The sequence below is a fragment of the Dysidea avara genome, chromosome 4 (assembly GCF_963678975.1).
Source record: "Dysidea avara chromosome 4, odDysAvar1.4, whole genome shotgun sequence".
Taxonomy (NCBI): Eukaryota; Metazoa; Porifera; class Demospongiae; order Dictyoceratida; family Dysideidae; genus Dysidea; species Dysidea avara.
This window is the reverse complement of record NC_089275.1, coordinates 21,465,627-21,493,259: the sequence shown is the minus strand read 5'-3', so window position 1 is coordinate 21,493,259 and position 27,633 is coordinate 21,465,627. Positions and strand designations below refer to the sequence as shown.

Below are 27,633 nucleotides of genomic sequence, written 5' to 3'. Positions count from 1 at the left end.
TAGAAATATTTTTAAATTCCATAGGAAGGGTTTAGGGTTGGTCTGAAGATATTTTGGGCTTGGCTATGCCTAACCAATACTGCCAATTTGTCATGAAGGGAAATTGAGGCGGGATATTTTTGGCTGGAAAAGCCCAGTTCTGCATGATCCCTACTATATCTATACAGTACTACCATACTGAACGATTTTAGAGCCACAAAAGTTTAATTGAAAAGTCACTTGTTCATTGCTTATTTTTGCAGAAAACTTGGAAAAGTGATATGGTACACTGTATATTAAACTCTGGTCACAAGTAAAACAGCCCATTTTACAGTATTATTTTGATCAACAGGAAGGGGTTTCCTAGGGTTGCAGGAATCCTGCTTGATTTTCAGACTTCTACATTAGTTTACAACAGGAACTGTTTATAAACACATGCAAACTATTTTTAATTTGGCAACACAATAAAGTAATAAATAACAACATACAGCACTTGCATGTACAACACTATAAACTTACACTGAATCCTCAGGAAAGGGTGAAAAATTGAAATACTCTAAGTGAACAGCAAAATATATACCCTAATATAGCATTCAGGCTAATAACAGCTTGGTTGTTTTCACTGTTTAACATTGCCTCCACCCAAGACAGCAACTGCAGCAGCTACAGTTTATGCACCATGCACTTAACATTGTCTTCCTTTGTGTTCCATTTCTTTCTCAACTACCGCATAAGTATTGCATCAATGTGTGATGGCTTCAATGCAACTATATAGAGAGATGGCCATAATGAAATTTCAGTTGTGACTGGATTGATTGCAGAGGCACTTTTTGGTACTATTCTCCATTTGTACCACTGTGTAATGGGTAGAGCATAACTGAAAACTAGGAGGAATACAACATCACTTTTCAGTCATCCATAGTCAGGTTCAATTGATTATCGTGATGTCCAATGTCATTCTTTCCTTTGATGCAGTATATGCTGCTTCGCCAGTCATAAATTATGCGATGAAAAAGTAACGAACAAGCTAAAATTGTACTGAAAAATTTATATTTGAGTAAAACAATGAAGCAATGGAGGTCATCTACACCTGCAGTTATATTAGCAGCCTTGTCATTTAATTCCTACTTTGGTCATGGCTATATTTTGTTGTGTGACTGAAGTAGGAATTAAATGTCCACTAGTATAGCTGCAAGTGTAGATACACTCTTGTTTCACTGCATTTTATTTCTGTCTACACAAATACAGTATAAATTTCTAATTTTCCTAACACTTGTATAAAACTGGATGCGTGTGAAAACCTGGTTTTGTCAAATTCAGTTTATAGACACCGTGAATTGATTGATACCATATGAATAATTACAGTACTAGTCTAGGCTTGAGCCAATTATGCTTTGAAAATTGTCTTTTATGATTTTGAGCAGTGCTCAAAACTCCAGCCTATTATGCTCAAAATTATAATTTCAAAATAAAGATTATTCTCGAGAGCTGACTGTTTTATTAGAGTATATCTGTATTTCCTGACTGCTGTATTAGAGTAAGTGACTGCTCTATTAGAGTATCTCGATCTTATTTCTATAAAGTGTGAATAATCAGCCAGGAAATAGTTATAATAATAACACTGCAAGGTTTTTTGATATGAATTGAAGTAATAATGTGCAGTGTGTTTTATATGTTATTCAGTATTTTTGGCGCACGCACTGCGTGCTTTAATTACAATTCTTGAAAATTGTCCTATTATGCTGGCATAATGCTTTTGACGTAAGCCTATACTAGTCTCTAGTTGAATTAAGCTACATGCACTATATACCATGTATGTATGCAGTATGTATACTAATTTTGTAGATTTCTTCTCAGCTACATAACCTTTCCACCAATTAGTATTTTTGTAGCTGCGATGACTGCTTAACTACAAAGTTTTCTCCAAATCTTGCCATGTTTACTCAGGAAATAATCTACAGAACTTAACCTCATAATTCTTTGCGTATTATGTGCTGTGATAAAAATGAAATCAACTTTGAATGCCATAATGAAGATTAAAGCTTGAAATTGAATGGTTTAGGCACTCTAGATATAAAACCTTCATCTGTGTTACAGACCTTTTCAGTATACACTTATTTCCCCCCTGAAGTTCTGTATGATAGTGAAAGTGCACAATATGTCCTAGACATTCTAGAGATTTGTCAATGAATTGGTCTGGATATAAATGGTTTGGTAGACATTTATGGTTTATGATCATAAACAGTCTGGCCAGCTTACATAACTAGCTGGTCCTCCAGACCATTTGTACCAGTGTATAAATGATCTGGACTGAACATAGATGATCTACCTCCAGTCTCCCACAATATATAGTCACTGTGTGATGCTACTTTATTAGCTTATGTTCAGCTGGCATGATTTTGAGCACAATATTATAGCTAGGCAGTTACTAGGAGCATAAAGTGTATAATGCTATAGTATGTTCACGTTGAGCTGAATCCTCAAAAACATTTAATAACTCATGGATGTAATTACACACGATCTTGAAATTTGGCTCATTTGCAGTACTGCTTGATCCGCTAAAAATATTTCAAAATCTTGTTGTACAAATGTTTGACATAATATTTACGGCCAATTAAAATTTTCACAATACATTTCCTATGAAGAAGCCATATAAGTACAATGTCCATTAGAGCCCTTTCCCGAACTTGTAATGGAGCCAAACCGTACGTGTCTGTTGTTGACACCTTTGCTGTTACCAATAATCATCTGGTTGGCAGAAATGTTAACTCTGTTGAGAAAAAATCCACTTTTAATTTTTAACTGTTTTTCAGGGTTCAGCTCAACGTGAACATACTATAGCTTATAATAGCTAGGTAAAATAATTGTGCCCTTGCTTGTGAAAATGCAGAGGAGAAAAACCGACCTACCCTCAATAGAACAGTAAACAACTCTAATAGAGCAGTCAGAGCTCTGCTTTTACATTGGTACAACCAAAAGGTCTGAGACTAAAACTGACATTGATAGTCTAGTTAATGCTTGATCTTGAACTCAATAGCTACCAGCAGAGTTGGAGATTTCATGTACAGAGTGAGAGGCTTTTGAATGAAAATTCATGCCTAAAATTATACAATTGGTTCAAATGGAGAGACTCAGAGATATATGGCTACCTGTTTAAATTCTGAACTATTTATGTTTCATTCTTGCCATCACAATTGATCTGATTGGACCATTTATGCTAGTTCAACCAGACCATTTATGCACCCAGACCAAATATTTCTATATATCAAATCATTAAACTATATAACTAGGATCTACAGAATTATAGCCATTAAAATTTTAGTATGATGTAGGAATTGTGACAACAAATATATGAGTAAATCTACAGTACATATCATTTGTGGTGTGGGAAGAAAAAATGTGCATAGTTACTAGGGATACAACAATATGGGTAAATACCATATTGCGTATTGCCTTGAAAAATATTGCAATATATTGCCTTAAAAATATTGCAATATATTGCTGTATTGCAATATTTGGATTAGGGCCTTTGGTGATGTTAAAGTGCTATACTATACAGCAGATAGCATTAGTGTCATGTGGTGTACACCCACCAGTCAAAAGCTGCTTATAATGGCCAACAATTATTAAATTGGTATTACAGTACAAGTAGGCAGTACTACAACCAGTACTGTTTGTTTAGGATATGTGGCTTCTAAAACATCAACAGTTACATTCTGGTGGTTTTGATTCCCGCCCTCCAGGAGGGTGGCAGCTGAATATGCACAAGCCACAGCCCATTACAACCCTGCAATATTACACAATATATTGTAACACAGCAATATATTGCAATAAGCAATATATCGATATGTTTCATCACACATATTGTATTGTGATAGAAAATATAGCAATATATCGATATATCGTTGCACCTCTAATAGTTACATGGCATCATACTATATGGGACACTGCATTTGTAACTGCAACTGTTGACTGAAATCTTCCGAAAGTGTACAAATATTTGGTCTATCTTCAGTAGTAAACTTCCAGCAAGACAGCATCACATCCCTATTGCATTATACATACATGACAACCAGTGTTGGGGGTAAAAAGTTACTTATGTAACACGTTACGTAGTATTATTACTTTTGTGGTAACTAAGTAATATAACAAAATACGCTATAAAAACAGGTAATATAACTCAAGTTGCTTCACTTACAAATGTAACGCGTTACCTAAGTACTATACTTTACTGTAATAATTATTACATAATATTATTACTACAAGTAATGAAGTTCTCATTAGTGATCCACTGAGTAATGCCTAGCCACAACAAAGTAATGAAGCCAAAGCTTATTCACCAGCTTCTTACTTATAATCAAGATTTGCACATTGTCCAACAACACAATCATGTCACATGATAAAGTGGTAGTTTCACACGTGACAGCTTAAGGCTGTGGACACAAAGTAATATAATATGCACTATTATTATAGTTACTTTATTTTATAGGTGATATGTAACTGTAACTAAATAGTTCAGTTGTAAATATTATGTAATATGTAATGAGCTACTGTACTTGCATGCTTATTGTTCTTTGTACACCTGTATGGAAGAACGGCTATGACGAATATTTGATCCACAACAAAAAATTAATCAATCAGTGAAGATTGAGATACTCTTAATAAAACAGTCACTTTAGGCCACATAGATTTCATTACTACTTTCTCATCCCTGCCCGCATCACCATTTTTCTTACCTCATCAAGGATTTTTTGCACCATTGGTGGCTAAGGGAGGCCAATTAGCACCTTTTATAGTTGCTACCTTGCTATGGGAGTCTAAGAAAATCACATTTTGAGTCATTTTAGCTAGCTACTTCAGCTATCTAGTTATTAAAAATTAAAATAAAGATCCATTCTCCAGCACTACTATTTTGAGTACAGGAGGATGAGAAACTAATAATTACGTTTATGTGGCCTTACGGTGAAAGTTGCTATGTACTTAATGATGGTCAATTACAAAGATTACTTAATGCTGAGCAAAATATGGAGCAAAACTTAATAAGTAAAAAATAAAAGAATTGCTGGAAAGAATAATAGGCGGACAAAAAAGCAAAACAGACTCGCTCCTATATGCAACCAATTAAATACTAGCCAATTTATTCTACCTATAAATCTTGTTATAAAATGAATACAGAATTATGATTAGTGAAACTAGCATGTATATATGTTGACTATGTTCCAAAGAAACAGTATACATGTGTTACTTTAACTGTTGACTGATAGCTTCTGAAAGTGTATTGAAACTAGGTCTATCTTCTGGAGTAAACTTCCAACAAGACGACATTATGTCATACCTAAATGTAACACACAGAATAATCTTGTTTATTGCAGTATATCATTTGCTTGGGAGATAAACATGATACTGGCACATAACAAACAGATACTAAACATTGCTATGTATGTATATACTGTAATAATATTGTCTACATTATTAAATTCAGCTTATAAGAAAGGTATGAACTGTCTTACAGTTTATTGTCAACAAGACTCCCAGAATTATTCATATACGTAAGGTAGTTGATGGTACATAGTCACCCAGCTCAACAGATAATACTTACAGAGATTGCAATACACAAAAGGGCTTAATACACTTGATTACAAGGACTTTGTGTTTATTCATTCTATATCTTAGATTTCAAATAACTTTGAAAACTTTTAGACATATGTAGTAAAAGCATTGCCTTGTTGTATGTATATTGTATTGTATTGTATTAGTGCTTTACAGTGACCAGCACTGAAGGTCTGACAGCAACATATGAAAGATAAAGGATTCAATATTGTATAGCCAGAAAGTTTGGTGGGAGGAAACTATGGTAAATTTGCCATGATAGGATTTTGGCGAGAAAAAAGTTTGGTGAATTTAACAGAGCTAATACAGATTTGTATTGGACAAACAATTTGGCAAATTTTAGTTTGGCAAAACACTGCCCACTCACAATTTCTGCCAAACTTTCCTCCCGCCAAACTTTCTGACTATACGGTATGTGGCCTATCATAATACAATAGCTACTTAGCTTTACCTGCCATTAGCATCTGACCACATGCCTAATACTGTTACATTAGCAGTGTTAACTCAAGTTTTCAAGTCAATATATATATTTATAGCCTTTTTTGTAGTTTATGTATACATTAAACTCTTAATGTTACTGTGCTAATGTTATTTAATGCTCACCAACGTACATTTCATCTGAGCTAAGGGATGGCTTGTCTAGTACATTTCCCTTCATAAGATATGTTCCCATATCAAATGCATCAACTGTAGCATATGGTTGTAGTCCAAGAGTGAACACCTCCCAGTAAGTTACTCCAAATGACCACTGTAAGGGGTGAAGTATGCTGTATAAACAATAACAAACACTGTTCTTGGTACTGTATATGAACAACCACATGCAGGTATGAGTTTTGGGTGACAGTTTATTAACAGTGCCTCTAAAGACCAAGGATGAGGTTGCATTAGCAAGGGCTTATTATTTATGGGGGTTTCCTTGGCTCCGGAAACCCCCTCTCAAATTACAGTGTAGAACTTGATGGCTTGCGGCAAGAATCTTAGTGCACTTTTGAGGAATCAACATATGTAAATTTTCTATTACACTGTAGCTTACTGTCCTGTCCTGTCCTGTTCCTAGTTTTTCTGCATACATGCAATGGTAATTACCTTTACAGTAGAACTTCTCTTAACAAGCTCTCTGAATTAAAGGGATACAATAGATAAACCTCCATAATAAGGACAAAAAAATTTGGTCTGGACAATGAAAAGGAAAACTTCTATATTACAGCAAAAAGTGGTCAAAAATTCTTGATCCCAAAGTGTCCATTAAAGATTGGGATACTCCAATAGAATAGTCATATATCAAGACACACGGTAATGTGTCGTGCGGCCCAAGAAGCCGGCGCGTAACACCCGTGAGTATATTGACAGGAAGAAAGAAAACGCAATTTTCGCACCTCCGTAGCTCTGTGCTGCCTTGATGAAACAAGACGATTTTGCTGTGGACACTCCCTCCACTTTCAGCACTCCACATTCCAAATTAGAGCGAAATCGCTTCAAGCGTTCCCGAGATATGCGACTTCAAAAATTGGCTTAGTTTCTTCGTTTTTTTTTTCTTCTTATTTTTCTTCCTCTTTTCGCACACTTACAAAAACTGCCATAAAACGCGAACGCTATATCCGATTGCCTTAAACTTTGGCACACAGAAGGGGGGCATAAAGGCGCATCTCTGTACCAACGTTGGCTAGGATACGATAAACAGGAAAAGAGTTATGATCGATTATTCACGAAAAATAACACCAATATGTTGTCATGCCTACAGGGTAAACCGCGTATGGGAAGAAGCTGAAAATCTGTGGGTGAATAGGTTAACTATTGAACCTCAAACCTTTTGTGGTTTGAAAGACATCGAGCTAAAAACCAGGAAGATACAACGAAAAAACCAACAATGTGTAACAATTATGCAATCGAGATTAGCTAATAAAAAACGACTACTTGCCACGCCTACCAGATAAACCGCTAGGGCGAATGCTTTGAAAATCGCTGTATAGAAGGAGTAATCATCTTAGAAAGGCTCTTCAATGGTGTAGAAGAATCAGACTTAAAGCCACGGAGTTATAATACGAAATCCAACTTGGTGCAGCAAGTGCGAGATCGAGATACTCTAATAGAGCAGTCATCCTAATAGAGCAGTCATCCTGAAGAGAATTCAAGAGATCAGCTAGAAACAAGTAACCTGTATAGAGATCAGCTAGAAACAAGTCACCCTGTAGAGAGATCAGCTACAAACAAGTCACCCTGTAGAGCAGTGGCGTAGCCAAGGGTGGGCATGGGCGGGCATTTGCCCAACCATCACAGTTTCTTGCCCAACCATCACAAACTTTTGCCCAACCATCACAAGTAGCTTAAGATTCACGCGAGGATTCACAGCAGCACACAAAACCACCCTACTTTGATACTGTAAATCGTAAACATGTACCTCATTTCTTGAACCATGACTTCAGAAGGGATCGAGATAGATGGTATATCACGTGATCCATTACGCTGAAAATCCCTTGGGAAGTCCTTATAAAAGATGCACGTGCCACGCTCCTTGGTGCGGTTTAAATTCAAAATTTAAAATGGAGTCAAAGCGTGGTACACTACAGTCGTGGTACTGTATCTCTGAGTCACAGTGAGTGATAATCGTCAGTAGGATTCAGTGTGGATGGTGCTGGCAGCAAAAAATTTCGTTTCAGTGGATTTGTCAAGCGTATTTTTTTGATAAGGAAAGTACCGTATAGCCTACCTTACTGCTGATGAAAGAAAACAGGAAAACGTGACTCTTCTAGATAACAATAATAGCATATGCAAATGGAGCTGGAAATGGAGAAAAGGTCAAGTCATTATAAAGCGTCACATGCACAAATTGTACTGATTAACCGAGTTGTGGTTTACACCAGATTCATGCAAAATGTACATTGGCTGCTGTAAGTCTGGGATGAAGCTTTCTTGGCATGCTGATATTTGTGTTATAGTTCATAAATTAGCGCCTCCGGCCTTCATTTGGGACCGTGTGGCGTTTAATTGAAAAAATTTCATATTGCTGTGGTGGTTGGTCTGTAAACTATACTGCCAGTTGATTGTTTTGATAATGTCTCGCATGAAAGTGAGCATGTGTGTAGTTAAGTTGATGTTATGCCCAACCATCAAATATTGGCTGGCTACGCACCTGCTGTAGAGAGATCAGCTAGAAAAATTTACCTTATAGGGAGTTCATGCAACTATGAAAGGGATAGTTCAGCTAGAAGAAATCACCTTGTAGAGTTCAGCTACAAAGAAACTACCATGTAGAGAGTTCAACTACAAACAAATCGCCTGTAGAGAGTTCAGCTACAAACAAATCTCCCTGTAGAGAGATCAGCTAGAAGAAGTTTCCTTGTATATAGAGAGTTCAGCTACAAACAAATCACCCTGTAGAGAGATCAGCTAGAAGAAGTCACCTTGCAGAGAGTTCAGTTACAAAGAAACCATCATGTATAAAGTTCAGCTACAAACTAGTGACCCTGTAGAGACATCAGCTAAAAGAAGTTACCTTATAGAGAGTTCAGCTACAGAGAAACTATCATGTAGAGAGTTCAGCTGCAAACAAGTCACATGTAGAGAGTTCAGCTAGAAGAAGTTTCCTTGTAGAGAGTTCAGCTACAAACAAATCACCCTGTAGAAAGATCAGCTAGAAGAAATTACCTTGTAGAGAGTTCAGCTACAAAGAAAACATCATGTAGAGAGTTCAGCTGCAAACAAAACACCTGTAGAGAGTTCAGCTACAAACAAATCTCCCTGTAGAGAGATCAGCTAGAAGAAGTTTCCTTGTAGAGAGTTCAGCTGCAAACAAAACACCTGTAGAGAGTTCAGCTACAAACAAATCTCCCTGTAGAGAGATCAGCTAGAAGAAGTTTCCTTGTAGAGGGTTCAGCTACAAAGAAACCATCATGTAGAGAGTTCAGCTGCAAACAAATCACCTGTAGAGAGTTCAGCTACAAACAAATCTCCCTGTCGAGAGATCAGCTAAAAGAAATTACCTTTTAGAGAATTCAGCTACAAACAAATCACCCTGTAGAAAGATCAGCTAGAAGAAGTCACCTTGTAGAGAGTTCAGTTACAAAGAAACCATCATGTAGAGAGTTCAGCTGCAAACAAATCACCTGTAGAGAGTTCAGCTACAAACAAATCTCCCTGTTGAGAAATCAGCTAGAAGAAGTTTCCTTGTAGAGAATTCAGCTACAAACAAATCACCCTGTAGAAATATCAGCTAGAAGAAGTCACCTTGTAGAGAGTTCAGTTACAAAGAAACCATCATGTAGAGAGTTCAGCTGCAAACAAATCACCTGTAGAGAGTTCAGCTACAAACAAATCTCCCTGTCGAGAGATCAGCTAGAAGAAGTTTCCTTGTAGAGAATTCAGCTACAAACAAATCACCCTTAGAAAGATCAGCTAGAAGAAGTCACCTTGTAGAGAGTTCAGTTACAAAGAAACCATCATGTAGAGAGTTCAGCTGCAAACAAATCTCCCTGTAGAAAGATCAGCTAGAAGAAGTCACCTTGTAGAGAGTTCAGCTACAAAGAGCCATCATGTAGAGAGTTCAGCTGCAAACAAATCACCTGTAGAGAGTTCAGCTACAAACAAATATCCCTGTAGAAAGATCAGCTAGAAGAAGTTACCTTGTAGAGAGTTCAGCTACAAAGAACCATCATGTAGAGAGTTCAGCTGCAAACAAATCACCTGTAGAGAGTTAAGCTACAAACAAATCTCCCTGTAGAGAGATCAGCTAGAAGAAGTTACCTTGTGGAGAGTTCAGCTACAAAGAAACCATCATGTAGAGAATTCAGCTGCAAAGAAATCACCTGTAGAGAGTTCAACTACAAACAAATCACCCTGTAGAGAGATCAGCTAGAAGAAATTACCTTGTAGAGAGTTCAGTTACAAAGAAACCACCATGTAGAGAGTTCAGCTTCAAAGAAATCACTCTGTAGAAAATTCAGCCACAAACAAATTGCCCTGTAGAAAGATCAGTTAGAAGAAGTTACCTTGTAGAGAATTCAGCTACAAAGAAACCATTCTGTAATGAGCTCAGTTGCAAACAAATCACCTGTAGAGAGTTCAGCTACAAACAAATCTCCCTGTCGAGAGATCAGCTAGAAGAAGTTTCCTTGTAGAGAATTCAGCTACAAACAAATCACCCTGTAGAAAGATCAGCTAGAAGAAGTCACCTTGTAGAGAGTTCAGTTACAAAGAAACCATCATGTAGAGAGTTCAGCTGCAAACAAATCACCTGTAGAGAGTTCAGCTACAAACAAATCTCCCTGTCGAGAGATCAGCTAGAAGAAGTTTCCTTGTAGAGAATTCAGCTAGAAACAAATCACCCTGTAGAAAGATCAGCTAGAAGGAGTCACCTTGCAGAGAGTTCAGTTACAAAGAAACCATCATGTAGAGAGTTCAGCTGCAAACAAATCTCCCTGTAGAAAGATCAGCTAGAAGAAGTCACCTTGTAGAGAGTTCAGCTACAAAGAACCATCATGTAGAGAGTTCAGCTGCAAACAAATCTCCCTGTAGAAAGATCAGCTAGAAGAAGTCACCTCGTAGAGAGTTCAGCTACAAAGAACCATCATGTAGAGAGTTCAGCTGCAAACAAATTACCTGTAGAGAGTTCAGCTACAAACAAATCACCCTGTAGAAAGATCAGCTAGAAGAAGTTACCTTGTAGAGAGTTCAGCTACAAAGAACCATCATGTAGAGAGTTCAGCTGCAAACAAATCACCTGTAGAGAGTTCAACTACAAACAAATCACCCTGTAGAGAGATCAGCTAGAAGAAATTACCTTGTAGAGAGTTCAGTTACAAAGAAACCATCATGTAGAGAGTTCAGCTGCAAACAAATCTCCCTGTGGAAAGATCAGCTAGAAGAAGTCACCTTGTAGAGAGTTCAGATACAAAGAACCATCATGTAGAGAGTTTAGCTGCAAACAAATCACCTGTAGAGAGTTCAGCTACAAACAAATCTCCCTGTAGAAAGATCAGCTAGAAGAAGTTACCTTGTAGAGAGTTCAGCTACAAAGAACCATCATGTAGAGAGTTCAGCTGCAAACAAATCACCTGTAGAGAGTTAAGCTACAAACAAATCTCCCTGTAGAGAGATCAGCTAGAAGAAGTTACCTTGTGGAGAGTTCAGCTACAAAGAAACCATCATGTAGAGAGTTCAGCTGCAAACAAATCACCTGTAGAGAGTTCAACTACAAACAAATCACCCTGTAGAGAGATCAGCTAGAAGAAATTACCTTGTAGAGAGTTCAGTTACAAAGAAACCATCATGTAGAGAGTTCAGCTGCAAACAAATCACCTGTAGAGAGTTCAACTACAAACAAATCTCCCTGTCGAGAGATCAGCTAGAAGAAGTTTCCTTGCAGAGAATTCAGCTACAAACAAATCACCCTGTAGAAAGATCAGCTAGAAGAAGTCACCTTGTAGAGAGTTCAGTTACAAAGAAACCATCATGTAGAGAGTTCAGCTGCAAACAAATCTCCCTGTAGAAAGATCAGCTAGAAGAAGTCACCTTGTAGAGAGTTCAGCTACAAAGAACCATCATGTAGAGAGTTCAGCTGCAAACAAATCTCCCTGTAGAAAGATCAGCTAGAAGAAGTCACCTCGTAGAGAGTTCAGCTACAAAGAACCATCATGTAGAGAGTTCAGCTGCAAACAAATTACCTGTAGAGAGTTCAGCTACAAACAAATCACCCTGTAGAAAGATCAGCTAGAAGAAGTTACCTTGTAGAGAGTTCAGCTACAAAGAACCATCATGTAGAGAGTTCAGCTGCAAACAAATCACCTGTAGAGAGTTCAACTACAAACAAATCACCCTGTAGAGAGATCAGCTAGAAGAAATTACCTTGTAGAGAGTTCAGTTACAAAGAAACCATCATGTAGAGAGTTCAGCTGCAAACAAATCTCCCTGTGGAAAGATCAGCTAGAAGAAGTCACCTTGTAGAGAGTTCAGCTACAAAGAACCATCATGTAGAGAGTTTAGCTGCAAACAAATCACCTGTAGAGAGTTCAGCTACAAACAAATCTCCCTGTAGAAAGATCAGCTAGAAGAAGTTACCTTGTAGAGAGTTCAGCTACAAAGAACCATCATGTAGAGAGTTCAGCTGCAAACAAATCACCTGTAGAGAGTTAAGCTACAAACAAATCTCCCTGTAGAGAGATCAGCTAGAAGAAGTTACCTTGTGGAGAGTTCAGCTACAAAGAAACCATCATTTAGAGAGTTCAGCTGCAAACAAATCACCTGTAGAGAGTTCAACTACAAACAAATCACCCTGTAGAGAGATCAGCTAGAAGAAATTACCTTGTAGAGAGTTCAGTTACAAAGAAACCATCATGTAGAGAGTTCAGCTGCAAACAAATCACCTGTAGAGAGTTCAACTACAAACAAATCTCCCTGTCGAGAGATCAGCTAGAAGAAGTTTCCTTGCAGAGAATTCAGCTACAAACAAATCACCCTGTAGAAAGATCAGCTAGAAGAAGTCACCTTGTAGAGAGTTCAGTTACAAAGAAACCATCATGTAGAGAGTTCAGCTGCAAACAAATCTCCCTGTAGAAAGATCAGCTAGAAGAAGTCACCTTGTAGAGAGTTCAGCTACAAAGAACCATCATGTAGAGAGTTCAGCTGCAAACAAATCACCTGTAGAGAGTTCAGCTACAAACAAATCTCCCTGTAGAAAGATCAGCTAGAAGAAGTTACCTTGTAGAGAGTTCAGCTACAAAGAACCATCATGTAGAGAGTTCAGCTGCAAACAAATCACCTGTAGAGAGTTAAGCTACAAACAAAGTAGAGAGATCAGCTAGAAGAAATTACCTTGTAGAGAGTTCAGTTACAAAGAAACCACCATGTAGAGAGTTCAGCTTCAAAGAAATCACCCTGTAGAAAATCCAGCCACAAACAAATTTCCCTGTAGAAAGATCAGTTAGAAGAAGTTACCTTGTAGAGAATTCAGCTACAAAGAAACCATTCTGTAAAGAGCTCAGCTGCAAACAATTCACCTTCACAGAATTCAGCTACAAACAAATCACCCTGTAGAGAGATCAGCTAGAAGAAGTTACCTTGTAGATAGTTCAGCTACAAACAAATCACCCTGTAGAGAGATCAGCTAGAAGAAGTTACCCTGTAGATAGTTCAGCTACAAACAAATCACCCTGTAGAGAGATCAGCTAGAAGAAGTTACCTTGTAGATTGTTCAGCTACTAACAATTCACCCTGTAGAGAGGGCAGCAAGAAGAAGTCACCTTGTAGAGTGTTCAGTTACAAAGAAACCACCATGGAGAGTTCTGTAATAAATATATGTATTATATATATAATTTGTACATTTACTGATAAAATCAGAAATATTTAAAGTACATCTGCTTCATCTTTTCTTCTTCCTGTGGTAAAGAAAAAAAAGATAGGTTAAAAAAGTCCCAAAGCCGGCCTATATTGTGGTATACAAATACAAAAAGAAATGAAATCTAATCCAAAACAGCCAAACTATAAAAAAACAGTGCGGCCCTCAAAAAGGTTATGGTGAAAAAAGATGTGAAATCCAAGGTGGTGGCCAAGAAATGGCTGTGATGGTAGGCTAATGGTAAAAATTTTAATAACGGCAATTCAGGTGAATTTTTTGCCAAGACCAAGCGGCACAAAAATTCAGTCGTTATATTAAAATTTTTACCATTAACCTACCATCACAGCCATTTCTTGGCCGCCACCTTGGATTTCACATCTTTTTTCACCATAGCCTTTTTGAGGGCCACACTGTTTTTTTACAGCTTGGCTGTTTTGGATTAGATATTCTTTAAAACTACACCAATAAAACGGAATGCAAATTTTTAATGATGGAAATTCAGGCTAATTTGATGCTGAAGCTGAATTCTTGGAGGAGGCAACACAAATTCACCTGAATTGTAGTTTTGCCATTGACCCACCAACATAGCCATTTCTTGGCTGCCACTTTGATTCACAACTTTTTTCATCCTATTAATTTTTTGTTTTGTGTGTGTGTGTGTGTGGGGGGGGGGGGGGGGGGGGGGGAGGGGGTTGGGCTTGATCACTTTGTGCTATTTTATGTGAAGCTAATTATTAATATATTAGTGAGCTACGTACCAAGACTGTAACATTGTTCCTTGGACACAGTTCTCACTAATAGCATAGCCTTAGTGCAAGTGTCCTTCCTCCTTACAAATGGACACCTTTGATCTGCACACACTCCATACTGCAAAACAGTAATAACACACCCATTTGGTTTGTATTGTGATCTGAAACACTCTGCCCTTGGGTAATTATACAAACCTCATGGGTGAGTTATAACTATCACTTGTGGTATGGGGTATGCATTAATGAAAGGCACCCGTCCATAATACGAAATGAGAAAGAATGCTAAGATTATTCTAACATTAGCTATTGGTGAGAACTGTGTGTAAGGAATGTAATCTGGATTGGTGGTTCACTGATACAATTGTCGCATGAACCAGCACGTGATGCATCGATGCAGCTATCGATTGTACTAATTCCCATTCAGAACGTACTGTAAGTGCTTTGGATATTTGTTGCTGAGTAATAAAGATTGCGTTTGTATTGTGACTTCCTACAGTGATATAGTGTATCATTTATTTGATACTTTGAGCTAATCTGGCAGTGCTTAGCTGTGTCACAACCATTTGTACACCACTATACAACTGATTTGTAACACAGGCAACAGCCTTTGATCCAACCCACATCATACTACAGTGTATAAACAATGATGATAAAGACAGCAGTTACAATTCTATTGTGTTGCATATTTTATTGACTATTTGCAAATATTAATATAGTACTCTAATAGAGAGTACATGTTTTAAGGACTTCACACATAGAAAAATCTAGTATTTTATTGGTAGATCTGATAAAATTTTACTATTGAGCAGATTTAAAGCACACTGTATGTAGAAATTTTTCATGTAGCTATAAGGTGGAAATTAACTGAAGTAAATGTTCAGTGGTGAAAGGCTTGGATGTTTGGTGTGGATTGAGGTTCCTTTTTCAACATTTTATGCACTTCTTACTCCACTGACTGTTCTATCAGAATATCTTAGCCTGAGATTCACTCTTGCTTAATTTTTGTATTGTAACGCTGTGGCTATTGTTCCAATTTCTTAAAAGGATACTAGTATTCTTATATTCATACCACTTTCCCACAAGCAGTTTACCCTGTATAAAGCCATGACAAAACATCAGTCATATTCTACACAAATAAACATCCATAACACTGTGAGCATTAATAGGATTTCAAGAAGAAAATTGTGGGCCCTGTAAACCGCTTATGAAAAAATAATTAAGAAGAAAAATTGAAACTTTGGCCACCATATCTGTGAAATAGCTGGAGTTTGAAGGCAGGCAAATATAACACAAAAATGGTACAATCTGGAAAAGGGACCATAGAGCTTTTGTATGCATGAAAGTTGTACTTTTCCTTTCTTCTGTTAGTACTGTATACATAGTTTGGTGCATCACCTTTCTTAGCCACATGACTCACTACCATGTGTCTTGATCCTTAGTAACATCTATACAGTCAAGTTGTAGAAATGAACACCCCTGAGGCTACATGGCATATACATAAAAGCACTCACCACATCAGATTTGGTAGAAAATGTTTTGTCAAACAGTGCCTCAGGAGCAAGCCACTTTACTGGCAAAGGAGCATTGTGGTTTAGTTTGTAATAGTCTGATATGTATATATCACGTGAGAGACCAAAATCTCCTACTTTAGTAGTCATATCTTCATCCATCCTAAATGTGAAATTTCACATGAGAAAAGCTCCATAATGATAAAGTACATGGTATTTGGACTTTATGCATGGCCTAGTCATATAGCTTCACCATAATTCAAAGATTCATGATGGAGCTGCATAATTTTGGATGACTGGCTTATGTGTACATACACATGCATACATATATTATGCACACACACAGAGTACATATATACATATACATATACATACATATAATATGTACGTTTACATCATGAGATAGTACAGCCAAGTGGCTAGAGTTAGTAATCGAAAGGTTCCATGTTCGATGCCCGGTTAATATGCCAATTTGCTGTTGTTTCCATGAGCAAGAAACTTTACTCACATTGCTCCAGTCTATATCCAGCTGAACAATGGGGACCCTGGTGGCAGCCCACCCAGCCATAACATCAATGGGTACCTGGTGTTTACTGGACTGTCCCTCTGCAGGTTTACTAGCCCTACCCCAGGAGGATTTGCCTGCACAAGGCTCAAGTACCTGAGTGGTGTACAGGCATCCCAGTGCTGGTTCACTGGGTGGCAATAGTTGTGCTTTGCATGGATGCTGTAGACCTTGTAGGCTATGTACATACATGCATACATACACATACGTACATACATACAGTGTTGGGCATAATGTAATGCAGTAACGAAGTAATATAATGAATGTGCTACATTTCTTATTCTAGTAATATCTAACGGATAGCTACTTTACATAAGTAATGTGTTACTAAAGTAGCGTATTACTACTTGTTACTGTGATATCATTACCTAACAAAGTACTAACATAATACTAAACTAGCACATTACTGTAATCTAATCAAAAACAGCCAAGCTGTAAAAAAAGGTGCGGCCCCCATAAAGGCCATGGTGAAAAAAGATGTGAAATCCAAGGTGGCGGCCAAGAAATGGCTGTGATGGTAGGTTAATGGTTACATTTTAATAACAACAATTCAGGTGAATTTGGTGCCAAGACCAAGCGGCACAAAATTCACCTGAATTGCCGTTATTAAAATGTAACCATTAACCTACCATCACAGCCATTTCTTGGCCGCCACCTTGGATTTCACATCTTTTTTCGCCATGGCCTTTATGGGGGCCGCACCTTTTTTTACAGCTTGGCTGTTTTTGATTAGATATCACTTCTTTTTGTATTTGTATACTGCAAAGCCGGCCTATGGCTGGCTTTGGGGCTTTTTTAACCCATGTGTTTTTTTCTTTACCACAGGAAGAAGAAAAGAACTTAAAGAAAAATTTTAGTACTTCAATTATTTTTGATTTTATTAGTAATTATACAAATTATATACATATATTTATTACATGCTCATTATTCCCCACAGGATTTTTTTTGCAGCTGATCTCTCTACTGGGTGACTTGAAATGTAGCTGAACTATATACAGGATGGTTTCTTTGTAGCTGAACTCTCTACAGGTGATTTGTTTGCAGCTAAACTCTCTACATGGTGGTGTCTTTATAGCCGAACTCTCTACATGATGGTTTCTTTGTAGCTGAACTCTCTATAAGGTGACTTCGTCTAGCTGAACTCTCTACAGGGTGATTTTTTTGTAGCTGAACTCTCTGCAGGGTGATTTGTTTGCAGCTGAACTCTCTACATGATGGTTTCTTTGTAGCTGAACTCTCTACAAGGTGACTTCGTCCAGCTGATCTCTCTACGGGGTGATTTGTTTCTAGCTGAACTCTCTACAGGTGAAATGTTTGCAGCTAAACTCTCTACATGGTGGTTTCTTTGTAGCTGAACTCTCTACAAGGAAACTTCTTCTCTACAGGGTGATTTGTTGTAGTTGAATTCTCTACAAGTTGGTTTGTATGAGGCTGAACTCTCTACATGGCGGTTTCTTTGTAGCTGAACTCTCTACAGAGTGATTTGTTTGCAGCTGAACTCTCTACATGATGGTTTCTTTGTAACTGAACATTCTACAAGGTGACTTCTACTAGCTGATCTTTCTACAGGGTGAATTGTTGTAGCTGAAGTATCTACAATGTAACTTCTTCTAGCTGATCTCTATACAGGGTGATTTGTTTGTAGTTGAATTCTGTACAGGTGGTTTCTTTGTAGCTGAACTCTGTACATGATGGTTTCTTTGTAGCTAAACTCTTTACAAGGTGACTTCTTCTAGCTGAACTCTCTACGGGGTAATTTCTTTGTAGCTGAACTCTCTATATGATGGTTTCTTTGTAAATGAACTCTCTACAAGGTACTGTAACTTCTTCTAGCTGATCTTTCTACTGGGTGATTTGTTTGCAGCTGAACTCTCTACATGGTGGTTTCTTTGTTGCTGAACTCTCTACAAGGTGAATTCTTCTACCTGATCTCTCTACAGGGTGATTTGTTTGTAACTGAACTCTGTACAAGTGCGTTTTTGTGGGTGATCTCACTGCAGGTTGATTTGTTTGTAGCTGAACTCACTAAAGGGTGATTTTGCTTGTAGCTGAACTCCTTGCATTGTATCTAGTTTCTAGCTGATCTCTCTACAGGGTGATTTGTTTGTAGCTGATCTCTCTACAAGTTGATTTGTGTGTAGCTGATCTCTCTGCAGGTTGATTAATTTGCAGCCGATCTCTCTACAAGGTAATTTGTTTGTAGCTGAACTGTCTATAAAGTGATTTATTTGTAGCTGATCTCTCTGCAGGTTGATTTGTTTTAGCTGAACTCTCTACAGGGTGATTTACTTGTAGCTGAACTCCTTACATTGTGACTAGTTTCTAGCTGATCTCTATACAGGGTGATTTGTTTGTAGTTGAATTCTGTACAGGTGGTTTCTTTGTAGCTGAACTCTGTACATGATGGTTTCTTTGTAGCTAAACTCTTTACAAGGTGAATTCTTCTAGCTGAACTCTCTACGGGGTAATTTCTTTGTAGCTGAACTCTCTATATGATGGTTTCTTTGTAAATGAACTCTCTACAAGGTGAATTCTTCTACCTGATCTCTCTACAGGGTGATTTGTTTGTAACTGAACTCTGTACAAGTGCGCTTTTGTGGGTGATCTCACTGCAGGTTGATTTGTTTGTAGCTGAACTCACTAAAGGGTGATTTTGCTTGTAGCTGAACTCCTTGCATTGTATCTAGTTTCTAGCTGATCTCTCTACAGGGTGATTTGTTTGTAGCTGATCTCTCTACAAGTTGATTTGTGTGTAGCTGATCTCTCTGCAGGTTGATTAATTTGCAGCCGATCTCTCTACAAGGTAATTTGTTTGTAGCTGAACTGTCTATAAAGTGATTTATTTGTAGCTGATCTCTCTGCAGGTTGATTTGTTTTAGCTGAACTCTCTACAGGGTGATTTACTTGTAGCTGAACTCCTTACATTGTGACTAGTTTCTAGCTGATCTCTCTACAGGGTGATTTGTTTGTAGCTGATCTCTCTACAAGTTGATTTGTGTGTAGCTGATCTTTCTACTGGTTGATTTGTTTGTAGCCGATCTCTCTACAGGGTAATTTGTTTGTAGCTGAACTCTGTACAAGGTGCTTTTTTGTAGGTGATCTCGCTGCAGGTTGATTTGTTTGTAGCTGAACTCACTAAAGGGTGATTTGCTTGTAGATGAACTCCTTACATTGTGTCCAGTTTCTAGCTGATCTCTCTACAGAGTGATTTGTTTGTAGCTGAACTCTCTATAAGGTGATTTATTTGTAGCTGAACTCCTTACATTGTGTGTAGTTGCTAGCTGATCTCTCTACAGGGTGATTTGTTTGTAATTGATCTCTCTACAAGTTGATTTGTGTGTAGCTGATCTCTCTGCAGGTTGATTTGTTTGTAGCCGATCTCTCTATAGGGTAATTTGTTTGTAGCTGAACTCTCTACAAGTTGATTTGTGTGTAGCTGATCTCTCTGAAGGTTGATTTGTTTGTAGCCGATCTCTCTACAGGGCAATTTGTTTGTAGCTGATCTCTCTACAGGGTGATTTCTTTGTAGCTGACCTCTCTTCAGGGTGATTTGTTTCTAGCTGATCTCTCTTCAGGGTGATTTTTTGTAGCTGACCTCTCTTCAGAGTGATTTGTTTCTAGCTGATTGCTCTACAGGTTGATTTGTTTGTAGATGAACTCTCTACAGGGTAATTTGCTTGTAGCTGAACTCCTTACTTTGTGTCTAGTTTGTAGCTGATCTCTCTACAGGGTGATTTGTTTGTAGCTGAACTCCTTACATTGTGTCTAGTTTCTAGCTGATCTCTCTACAGGGTGATTTGTTTGTAGCTGATCTCTCTACAAGTTGATTTGTGTGTATATAGCTGATCTCTCTGCAGGTTGACTTGTTTGTAGCCGATCTCTCTACAGGTAATCTGTTTGTAGCTGAACTCTCTATAAGGTGATTTGTTTGTAGCTGATCTCTCTGCAGGTTGATTTGTTTTAGCTGAACTCTCTACAGGGTGATTGCTTGTAGCTGAACTCCTTACATTGTGTCTAGTTTCTAGCTGATGTCTCTACAGGGTGATTTTTTGTAGCTGAACTCTCTTCAGGGTGATTTGTTTCTAGCTGATCTCTCTACAGGTAGATTTGTGTTGATTTGTTCATTGCTGATCGCTCTAAAGGTTGATTTGTTGCAGCTGAACACCCTGTAAAGTGTTTTGTTTGTAGCTGATCACTCTAAAGGGTAATTTGTTTGTAGCAGAACTCTCTCCACAGTGACTTGTGTGTAGCTGAATTCTGTGTAACTGAATTCTCTAGAGAGTGACTTAATTGTAGCTGAATTCTCTACACAGGCATGACTTGTTTATAGCTGAACTTTCTTCAGTGTGACTTGTAATGTTCTGAATCTCTATAGTGGTATATTTGCTTAACTCTCCACATGGTGACTGTCTTCTTGCTGAACTGTCTATAAGATTAACTGTTTGCAGCTGAACTCCCTACAGAATAACTTGTGATGTAATAAAATTCTATAATGGAGTAAATAAATTAGCCGAATGCTCTATTAGGGTGACTGTTCTATTAGAGTATCTCGATCTCGCATTTGCTACACGGAGTTGGCTTTCGAATCATAACTCAGTGGTTTGTAATCCGATTCTTCTGTACTACTGCAAGGACTTTCTATGAAGATTATTCCAGCTATACACGGATATTCAGCTCATTGCTCTAAGCGGTTTGCCTAGTAGGCGTGAAAACTAATACTTTTTTATTCATAAAAATCGATCGCGTAATTGTGACACAGGTTGGGTTTTGTGTCATATCTCCGTGGTCTTTATCTCGATTCCTTTCAAACCACCAAACGGCACTCCTACGATGGTTACTCCATCTACATAGCAATTCTCAACTCATTCCATGAAGCGGTTTACCCTGTAGGCGTGACAACAAATCGATCTTGTTTTACGCGAATAATCGGTCATACCTCCTGAACCATTCATCGGATTTGTACCAAATTTGATGCTAGGATTCGCCTTTGGACTCCCTTTCTGTGTGCCAAATTTTAAGGCGATCGGAGTACGCGTTTGGTTGTTATAGTAATTTTTGCAAGTGTGCGAAAAGACGAAGAAGAAGAAAAAAAAAAACGAAGAAAAAAAACGAAACTTTGGCAGCTCGTATCTCGGAAATGGCTGGAGCGATTTCCTTCAAATTTAGTATGTAGACGCCCTTGGCTGGCGGGCAACTGTGTAGCAAATATGGTTCCAATCCGATAAGTGATCACCGAGATACAAAGGTGTGAAAATGACGTTTTCGTTCTTCCTGTCAATATACTCACGGTGTGGCGCGCCGGCTTCTTGGGCCGCACGACACACTACCGTGTGTCTTGATATTATTTGATAAGAAGTACCTCTATAAATTGTGTAATATGTATTACTAAACTGAAGTGATAATTATATAACTGTAACGCATTTCATCACAGTGGCAGTAATAAGTAATATATTACCCTAAAGTAATGGTCCAATACTACAAACATACATAACACATGCATAATGTACATAGCTACAGTTCTCATACATGACTATTTCATATTCATTTGTACAAGTGGCTAAATAACTAACATGCAGTTTCTGGCTGCTAAATCTCGATGCACAAATCTCATTGATGACAAGTAGTCCATTCCCTTTGCAATGTCAAGACAGATTTTCACAAGCACTTCATGACTAAGATTCTGCAACAACAATAAATGGGTGTTTGAATGTTGAGGTACTATTAAGTAACCACAGTAATACTTAATGTACAGTATGCACACTTTGTGCAGTATACAGAACATGAAAATTTATTTTGTTACGCTGACCAAAACATCCAAAAGTAATGCTCACTATTACTGCAGTGTGCAAAATAACTTTTCAGACATGTCCTGTCATACTGTCAGGACATTGCAAAACTTGAGTGGACATCAAGCAATTTGAAAGGACATTTTTTCTCCTTTCCTGTGTTTCTACCAGTTGGATGCTTGTTTTAAACATTGGGGCCACCAATTTACTGTAGAGCTGATTACTTATCAACGATACTGATAGTACAGCATTTTAAAGGGTAGCTACTGGCCACACGAAAGAGCTTCTATAGAATCGATTGGGCCTTTGTAGGAAAGGAGCCATAAGGACTTCAGTCAAGGCCTTCTACTTGCCTTGCTATATGGTCAAACTTTGCTTATGCTGCCATGGCTTAGAATACATAGTGGCTCTATCCCTAATATGAATAGATGCACTGATGCCTTGTTCATTCTAGCTTAAAAACTGGTTGTACAGGTGATCATGAATACCACAAGTAAAAGCTACTAATTGCAATCAGGTTATAAAGACATTTTACCACTGCAGTACAGGTGACTGATACAAGTAGGCTGGCACAACATAGTAAACTGTTAACCTCAAAGATTAACTTGGGAATGCCTTTGTGGTCAGAACAAACCAAAAACACATAACTTAATTACATGTCAATACCATCATGTCTGGCCTCCCTCCTAGCCCAATGCTAATACTACAAGTATAAGCAAAAATTAGTAATTTTACATCCAATTAGGGATCATAGTAATAAAAAGTAAAGAAACAAGGTGGTTGCCTATATGCCTGCAGATATACTATAGTGGACATTTAATCCCTAATTCAGTCTATAGCTGTACAACAGAGGTTCTGAAGACTGAATTACGGATTAAATGTCCACTATAGTATATCTGCAGGCATATAGGCAACCACCTTGTTTCTTTACTTTTTATTACTATGATCCCTAATTGGATGTAAAATTACTAATTTTTGCTTATACTTGTTTGTTTACTTTTTTTGAAACATAATGATAATTAGTGAACAACCTCAGTTGGTGATCCCTAACTGATATACATTACTATTGTACTGTATGATATCGTTTCTGTATACTTTCTCTTTCTATATGCAGTGTAGCCACACGGATCATTGTAGTGGAAATATTGCAGAACGCTGCACATATAAGGATGATGCTACTGGTCCCAGAAGCCTGATACAGCAAATTGTTGCGAAACATAATTATATGGTTCTATAAAATTAAACTTTTCATTTAATAGTGTTAACAAGTTTAGATAAATGTATTTCAGTATTATAATCATGTATGCATGTATACGGTTTTGCTGACTGTACAGAGAGCATTATAGCACTTGCAGTATTAAGGATATAACAGTCGATTACTGCATAGTATTATTAAAGCGCTTTTACGCGCCTCTAATATCTATGATTTAGTCAGTCAGTGTAACACTGTTTTTAGCTACCAGCGAGGCTATTGGTATGTTGAACACCTACATAACATTTCAAGCAAGGAATACTGTAAGAAACGCCTGAGCATTCTAGGTCTTGCACTGAAGCCATAACGCTCGCAAATGAAGCCATTACACGCATACCGCAAATCGTCACCTACATAGTGCTGGAGAAAGGAACTGGGCACAAAGGATCTTTAAGGAGGATAAAGGTAGCACCATGATGCATGCATTGTAGCTGCTGCAGTTGGCGAAAAGGCACGTCTCGGGATGAAGCGACGTCGAACAGTGAAGAAATCAGGCCTGTAGCCTTAGCCGTTATCGAGTTACGCTTGTCTGAAGGCATTAGTAAGTAAGTTAGTAAGTTAGTCAGTCAGTAGAAAATTCGGTTAAATACGAAATTTTTAAAATTTCATAGCAACTTGATGGAATGTTTTAGAGTTGATCTAAAGACATTTTTGAGCTTGGTTATGCCTAACCAATACTGCTAAGCCGTCAGAAAGTTAATATTAGGCTGGTTTTGGGTGATATTTATAGGGCAAGAAACCCCAAACCTTGGTGATCCCTAATATACAGTTACTATCGTACTGTATGATAAACCTTGAAAGGACACTATTTCTGGACAAATTCAATTATGGCCTGACACATGGTGTAATTGACCAGAAATTGCCAGGTGTCCGGATGTTATTTCGCACACTGTTACTACAGGCATATAATGGCTATGTGCAACTAGATGTTTCAAAATGTGATCTGTTAATGCAAACAATGTTAATGAGATTACAAGACAACTTGATAAATTCATATGCTTCACCACTCTGGCTTTTGTTCCAGGGCTGCTTTGTATAAGGTAATCTGAAGTAATCTTATGGTACTAGAGTGCTCCATTTATTAGCAAAAAGGCAAGGTGGCACCAAAAGGTATAGCTTGTACAAGGATGCTTCTGAGTCTCTTAGATGCACACATACATACATATACAAAGTAAGCTGAACCCTCTACAAGGTGACTCACTTGTTTGTAGGTGACCTATCTACAGGGTGACTTGCTTGTGACACTTGAGAGATACTCTAATAAAACAGTCACCTTAATACTACAACAGCCGGCATGTTCAATATTAGTACAAAACAGATAAACACAGTTACAATACGAAACAGGTTGATTAAAAAGATATCAATGAAAAAGCTGCTATCTTAGAGCATTTTGCAATTTTAGTAAAGCCCAGGATACAAATCAGAATAACATTCCAAATGAAGGCATGTTCGTAGCAAACACTTAAGAATTTATAGTGGCCTGAAGAGAGGCTATAGCAAGAGGATGCTGCCATGGCTACAAGTAAAATTAAAGAAATTAAATTGTAACATGTAGGTAGCCTACAACCAATCTGCTTACTGACTGTTGGGACAAATTGCAAAACTTACGGATGAATTTCGTTTTAATGTAATAAGCGACATGACACCATTTGGTGTGCTACTACAAATTGACACTTTGTGTTGTTAGCAAAAAGAAATGGGAGAAAACGAGGAAAGGGTAAGTCTATGATGCATGCATTGTACGTACATACTGCAGTATGTCAAAAGGATCCATCAGGTTGAGCAATGTCTAACAGTGCAAAAATTAAACCCGTAGCCTTACACTACAATATTGTTAAATGTATAGGGCATAAAGCCACATATGTTCCATAGGATGATAACAAGTGAAACCTACAACACGCTTCTCTATTATACATGATCAGCTTTGTGAATTGACCAACTGTCCCCTTATTCTGAGTTTTAAATTGTCTGTTTGTTATCAATATTTGTGACTGGGCCTGCGAAAATAGGGCATGTGGGCACATGATTTTTGCCTACTTTTTCAAACTTTCATCACTCATAACTTTTTGTATTATTATGCTATGGCAATGCAATCGTAATCGCTTAGTAAGCATTTAATTGGCATTATGATGCAAGTTACAGAATGCAAATATTCTGTTCCAGTACTGAGATATGACCTGTAATGTGACAGAATGTAGTTTGTGCCCACATGCCCTGTTTTCGCAGGCCCAGTCACATTTAACTGACAAGAACCTTCCTAAGGCCAGAGGCAGTCACTTAAGGTATTTATACTACCAAAATACAGTTTTTATGTTATGAACAAAAAGCATTAACAGCTTAGTAAATTGGCAGGTACTGTACATGTAGATTAGCAGCAGTTTTTGTACTGCTAGTTGTTATCCAAATATGCATACTGTATAAAAACAGTAACATGTGTAAATTTGTAAATCAACAATACCATAGGATATTCATCAACTTTTATACGTTCTCCTCGTTTTGACTTGAGGAATGATTTCACATCACCATGAAGCATAAATGGTAGTACCATCATTGGTATAGTTTCCTCTGGTGGACTGGCAACCCCAATAATACTCAATACATTTGGGTGATCAAATCGTTTTGTTGTGGAACATTCTGTAACGAATTCTTCACTTTTGAGCACTGAACCAGCTAAAATTTTAATTTCAATGCATGCATATATGATGTACATAATAACAGTGCTTACTTTTTATTGTCTTTACAGCAACTACTATAGTTATACCATTTCTAGTATAAATACCTTTATATACCACACTGAATGCTCCTAAACAGTAACACATAAAATTTTATTATCCCATCAAAGCATAACTTCTCTTACCAGTTCTTACACACATGTCACATACAGATATTGTATGTCATACACACACATACACGGCAGATCCAGGGTTTGGCAAAGGGGCGCACTAGGGTAATAGGTATATGGAGTAGGGATCTGTGGAGCACAGCCTTCCAGAAGCTAAACTATTATGTTTCAGGACTGAAATTTTTGATGCAGAGCAGTTTTATGCACAAATATATCATAGTAAATAAATTACGTTTTCTAATGAGTGATCTGCAGTGTTTAAGAGTTGCAGGGATCATGCAGTGACAGTCATGAGTACAGTGGAACCCCAGTTATCCAGACCTCGCTTATTTGCAGTCTTGGTTAACCAAACTACGGAAATGACTGCTCTATTAGAGTAGTGATTGTTCTATTAGAGTAGTTTATAGTTCTTTATGCTAATTTAAGGTAATTTATACACAGTTTCAGAGATATGGACTTTTCAGACTTATGGACCACCCATGGTCCCGGGGGATTTGGATAACTGAGGTTCCACTGTAGCTAGTTCAGGTCATATGGTAAGCAAAAGACTGTGTGTATCTCATTTGCAAAAAAAGTTCCTAGCAGGTTAAATGTGCCCATGGGATAGTGTTGCAGATGTAAATTTTCATACTCGGTAACTTCAATAGTGTTATATACGTGGTGACTGTTCTATTAGAATATTTGACTGACTGCTCTATTAGAGTATCTTGATCTTTTGTGATGCATACATTTTTTTGTGAGGAAGGCACATTTCCTATGTGCCCCACCCCATTCCCCTTGGATCCACCACTGATACATACACAAAAATATTACCTCTGTTATAAGATCACAATTTTTACAAAAAAATAGTACATATATATATATATATATATATATACTGTACCTTCTCCAATTAGCTCCAAGATTTGCAAATCTTCGCAGTTAATCATACATGGTGCTAGCTTCCTCTCAAAATGTTTATTTACCATGTCTCCTGCAGCTTTAGTCAGGATGAAAATGACAGCAGTAAAAGA

General features: G+C 37.7%; 2 protein-coding genes across 5 annotated transcripts in view; one reads left to right on the top strand and one right to left on the bottom strand.

Annotated features, from left to right (window-relative positions):
• Window positions 1-23,746, top strand: part of LOC136254267 (lathosterol oxidase-like) — a 38,799-nt gene extending 15,053 nt beyond the window's left edge. The window contains exon 3 of the transcript XR_010700405.1: window positions 23,641-23,746. The gene's annotated coding sequence lies outside the window, so the exon portion shown is untranslated. The remainder of the gene's footprint in view (window positions 1-23,640) is intronic.
• Window positions 3,879-27,633, bottom strand: part of LOC136254265 (tyrosine-protein kinase Mer-like) — a 60,544-nt gene continuing 36,789 nt past the window's right edge. For 3 of the 4 annotated variants that reach the window (XM_066046929.1, XM_066046931.1, XM_066046930.1), the window contains exons 6-13: window positions 27,504-27,599; window positions 26,504-26,581; window positions 26,237-26,448; window positions 22,311-22,420; window positions 16,179-16,338; window positions 6,201-6,337; window positions 5,225-5,314; window positions 3,879-4,026 (exon numbers count right to left, since the gene is read on the bottom strand). In XM_066046929.1, the coding sequence (XP_065903001.1) occupies window positions 3,915-4,026; window positions 5,225-5,314; window positions 6,201-6,337; window positions 16,179-16,338; window positions 22,311-22,420; window positions 26,237-26,448; window positions 26,504-26,581; window positions 27,504-27,599 (995 nt within the window). In that variant the 3' untranslated portion in view covers window positions 3,879-3,914. Of the gene's footprint in view, window positions 4,027-5,224; window positions 5,315-6,200; window positions 6,357-16,178; window positions 16,339-22,310; window positions 22,421-26,236; window positions 26,449-26,503; window positions 26,582-27,503; window positions 27,600-27,633 lie in introns of those variants that run through there. The other variant, XR_010700404.1, reaches the window with a different exon arrangement.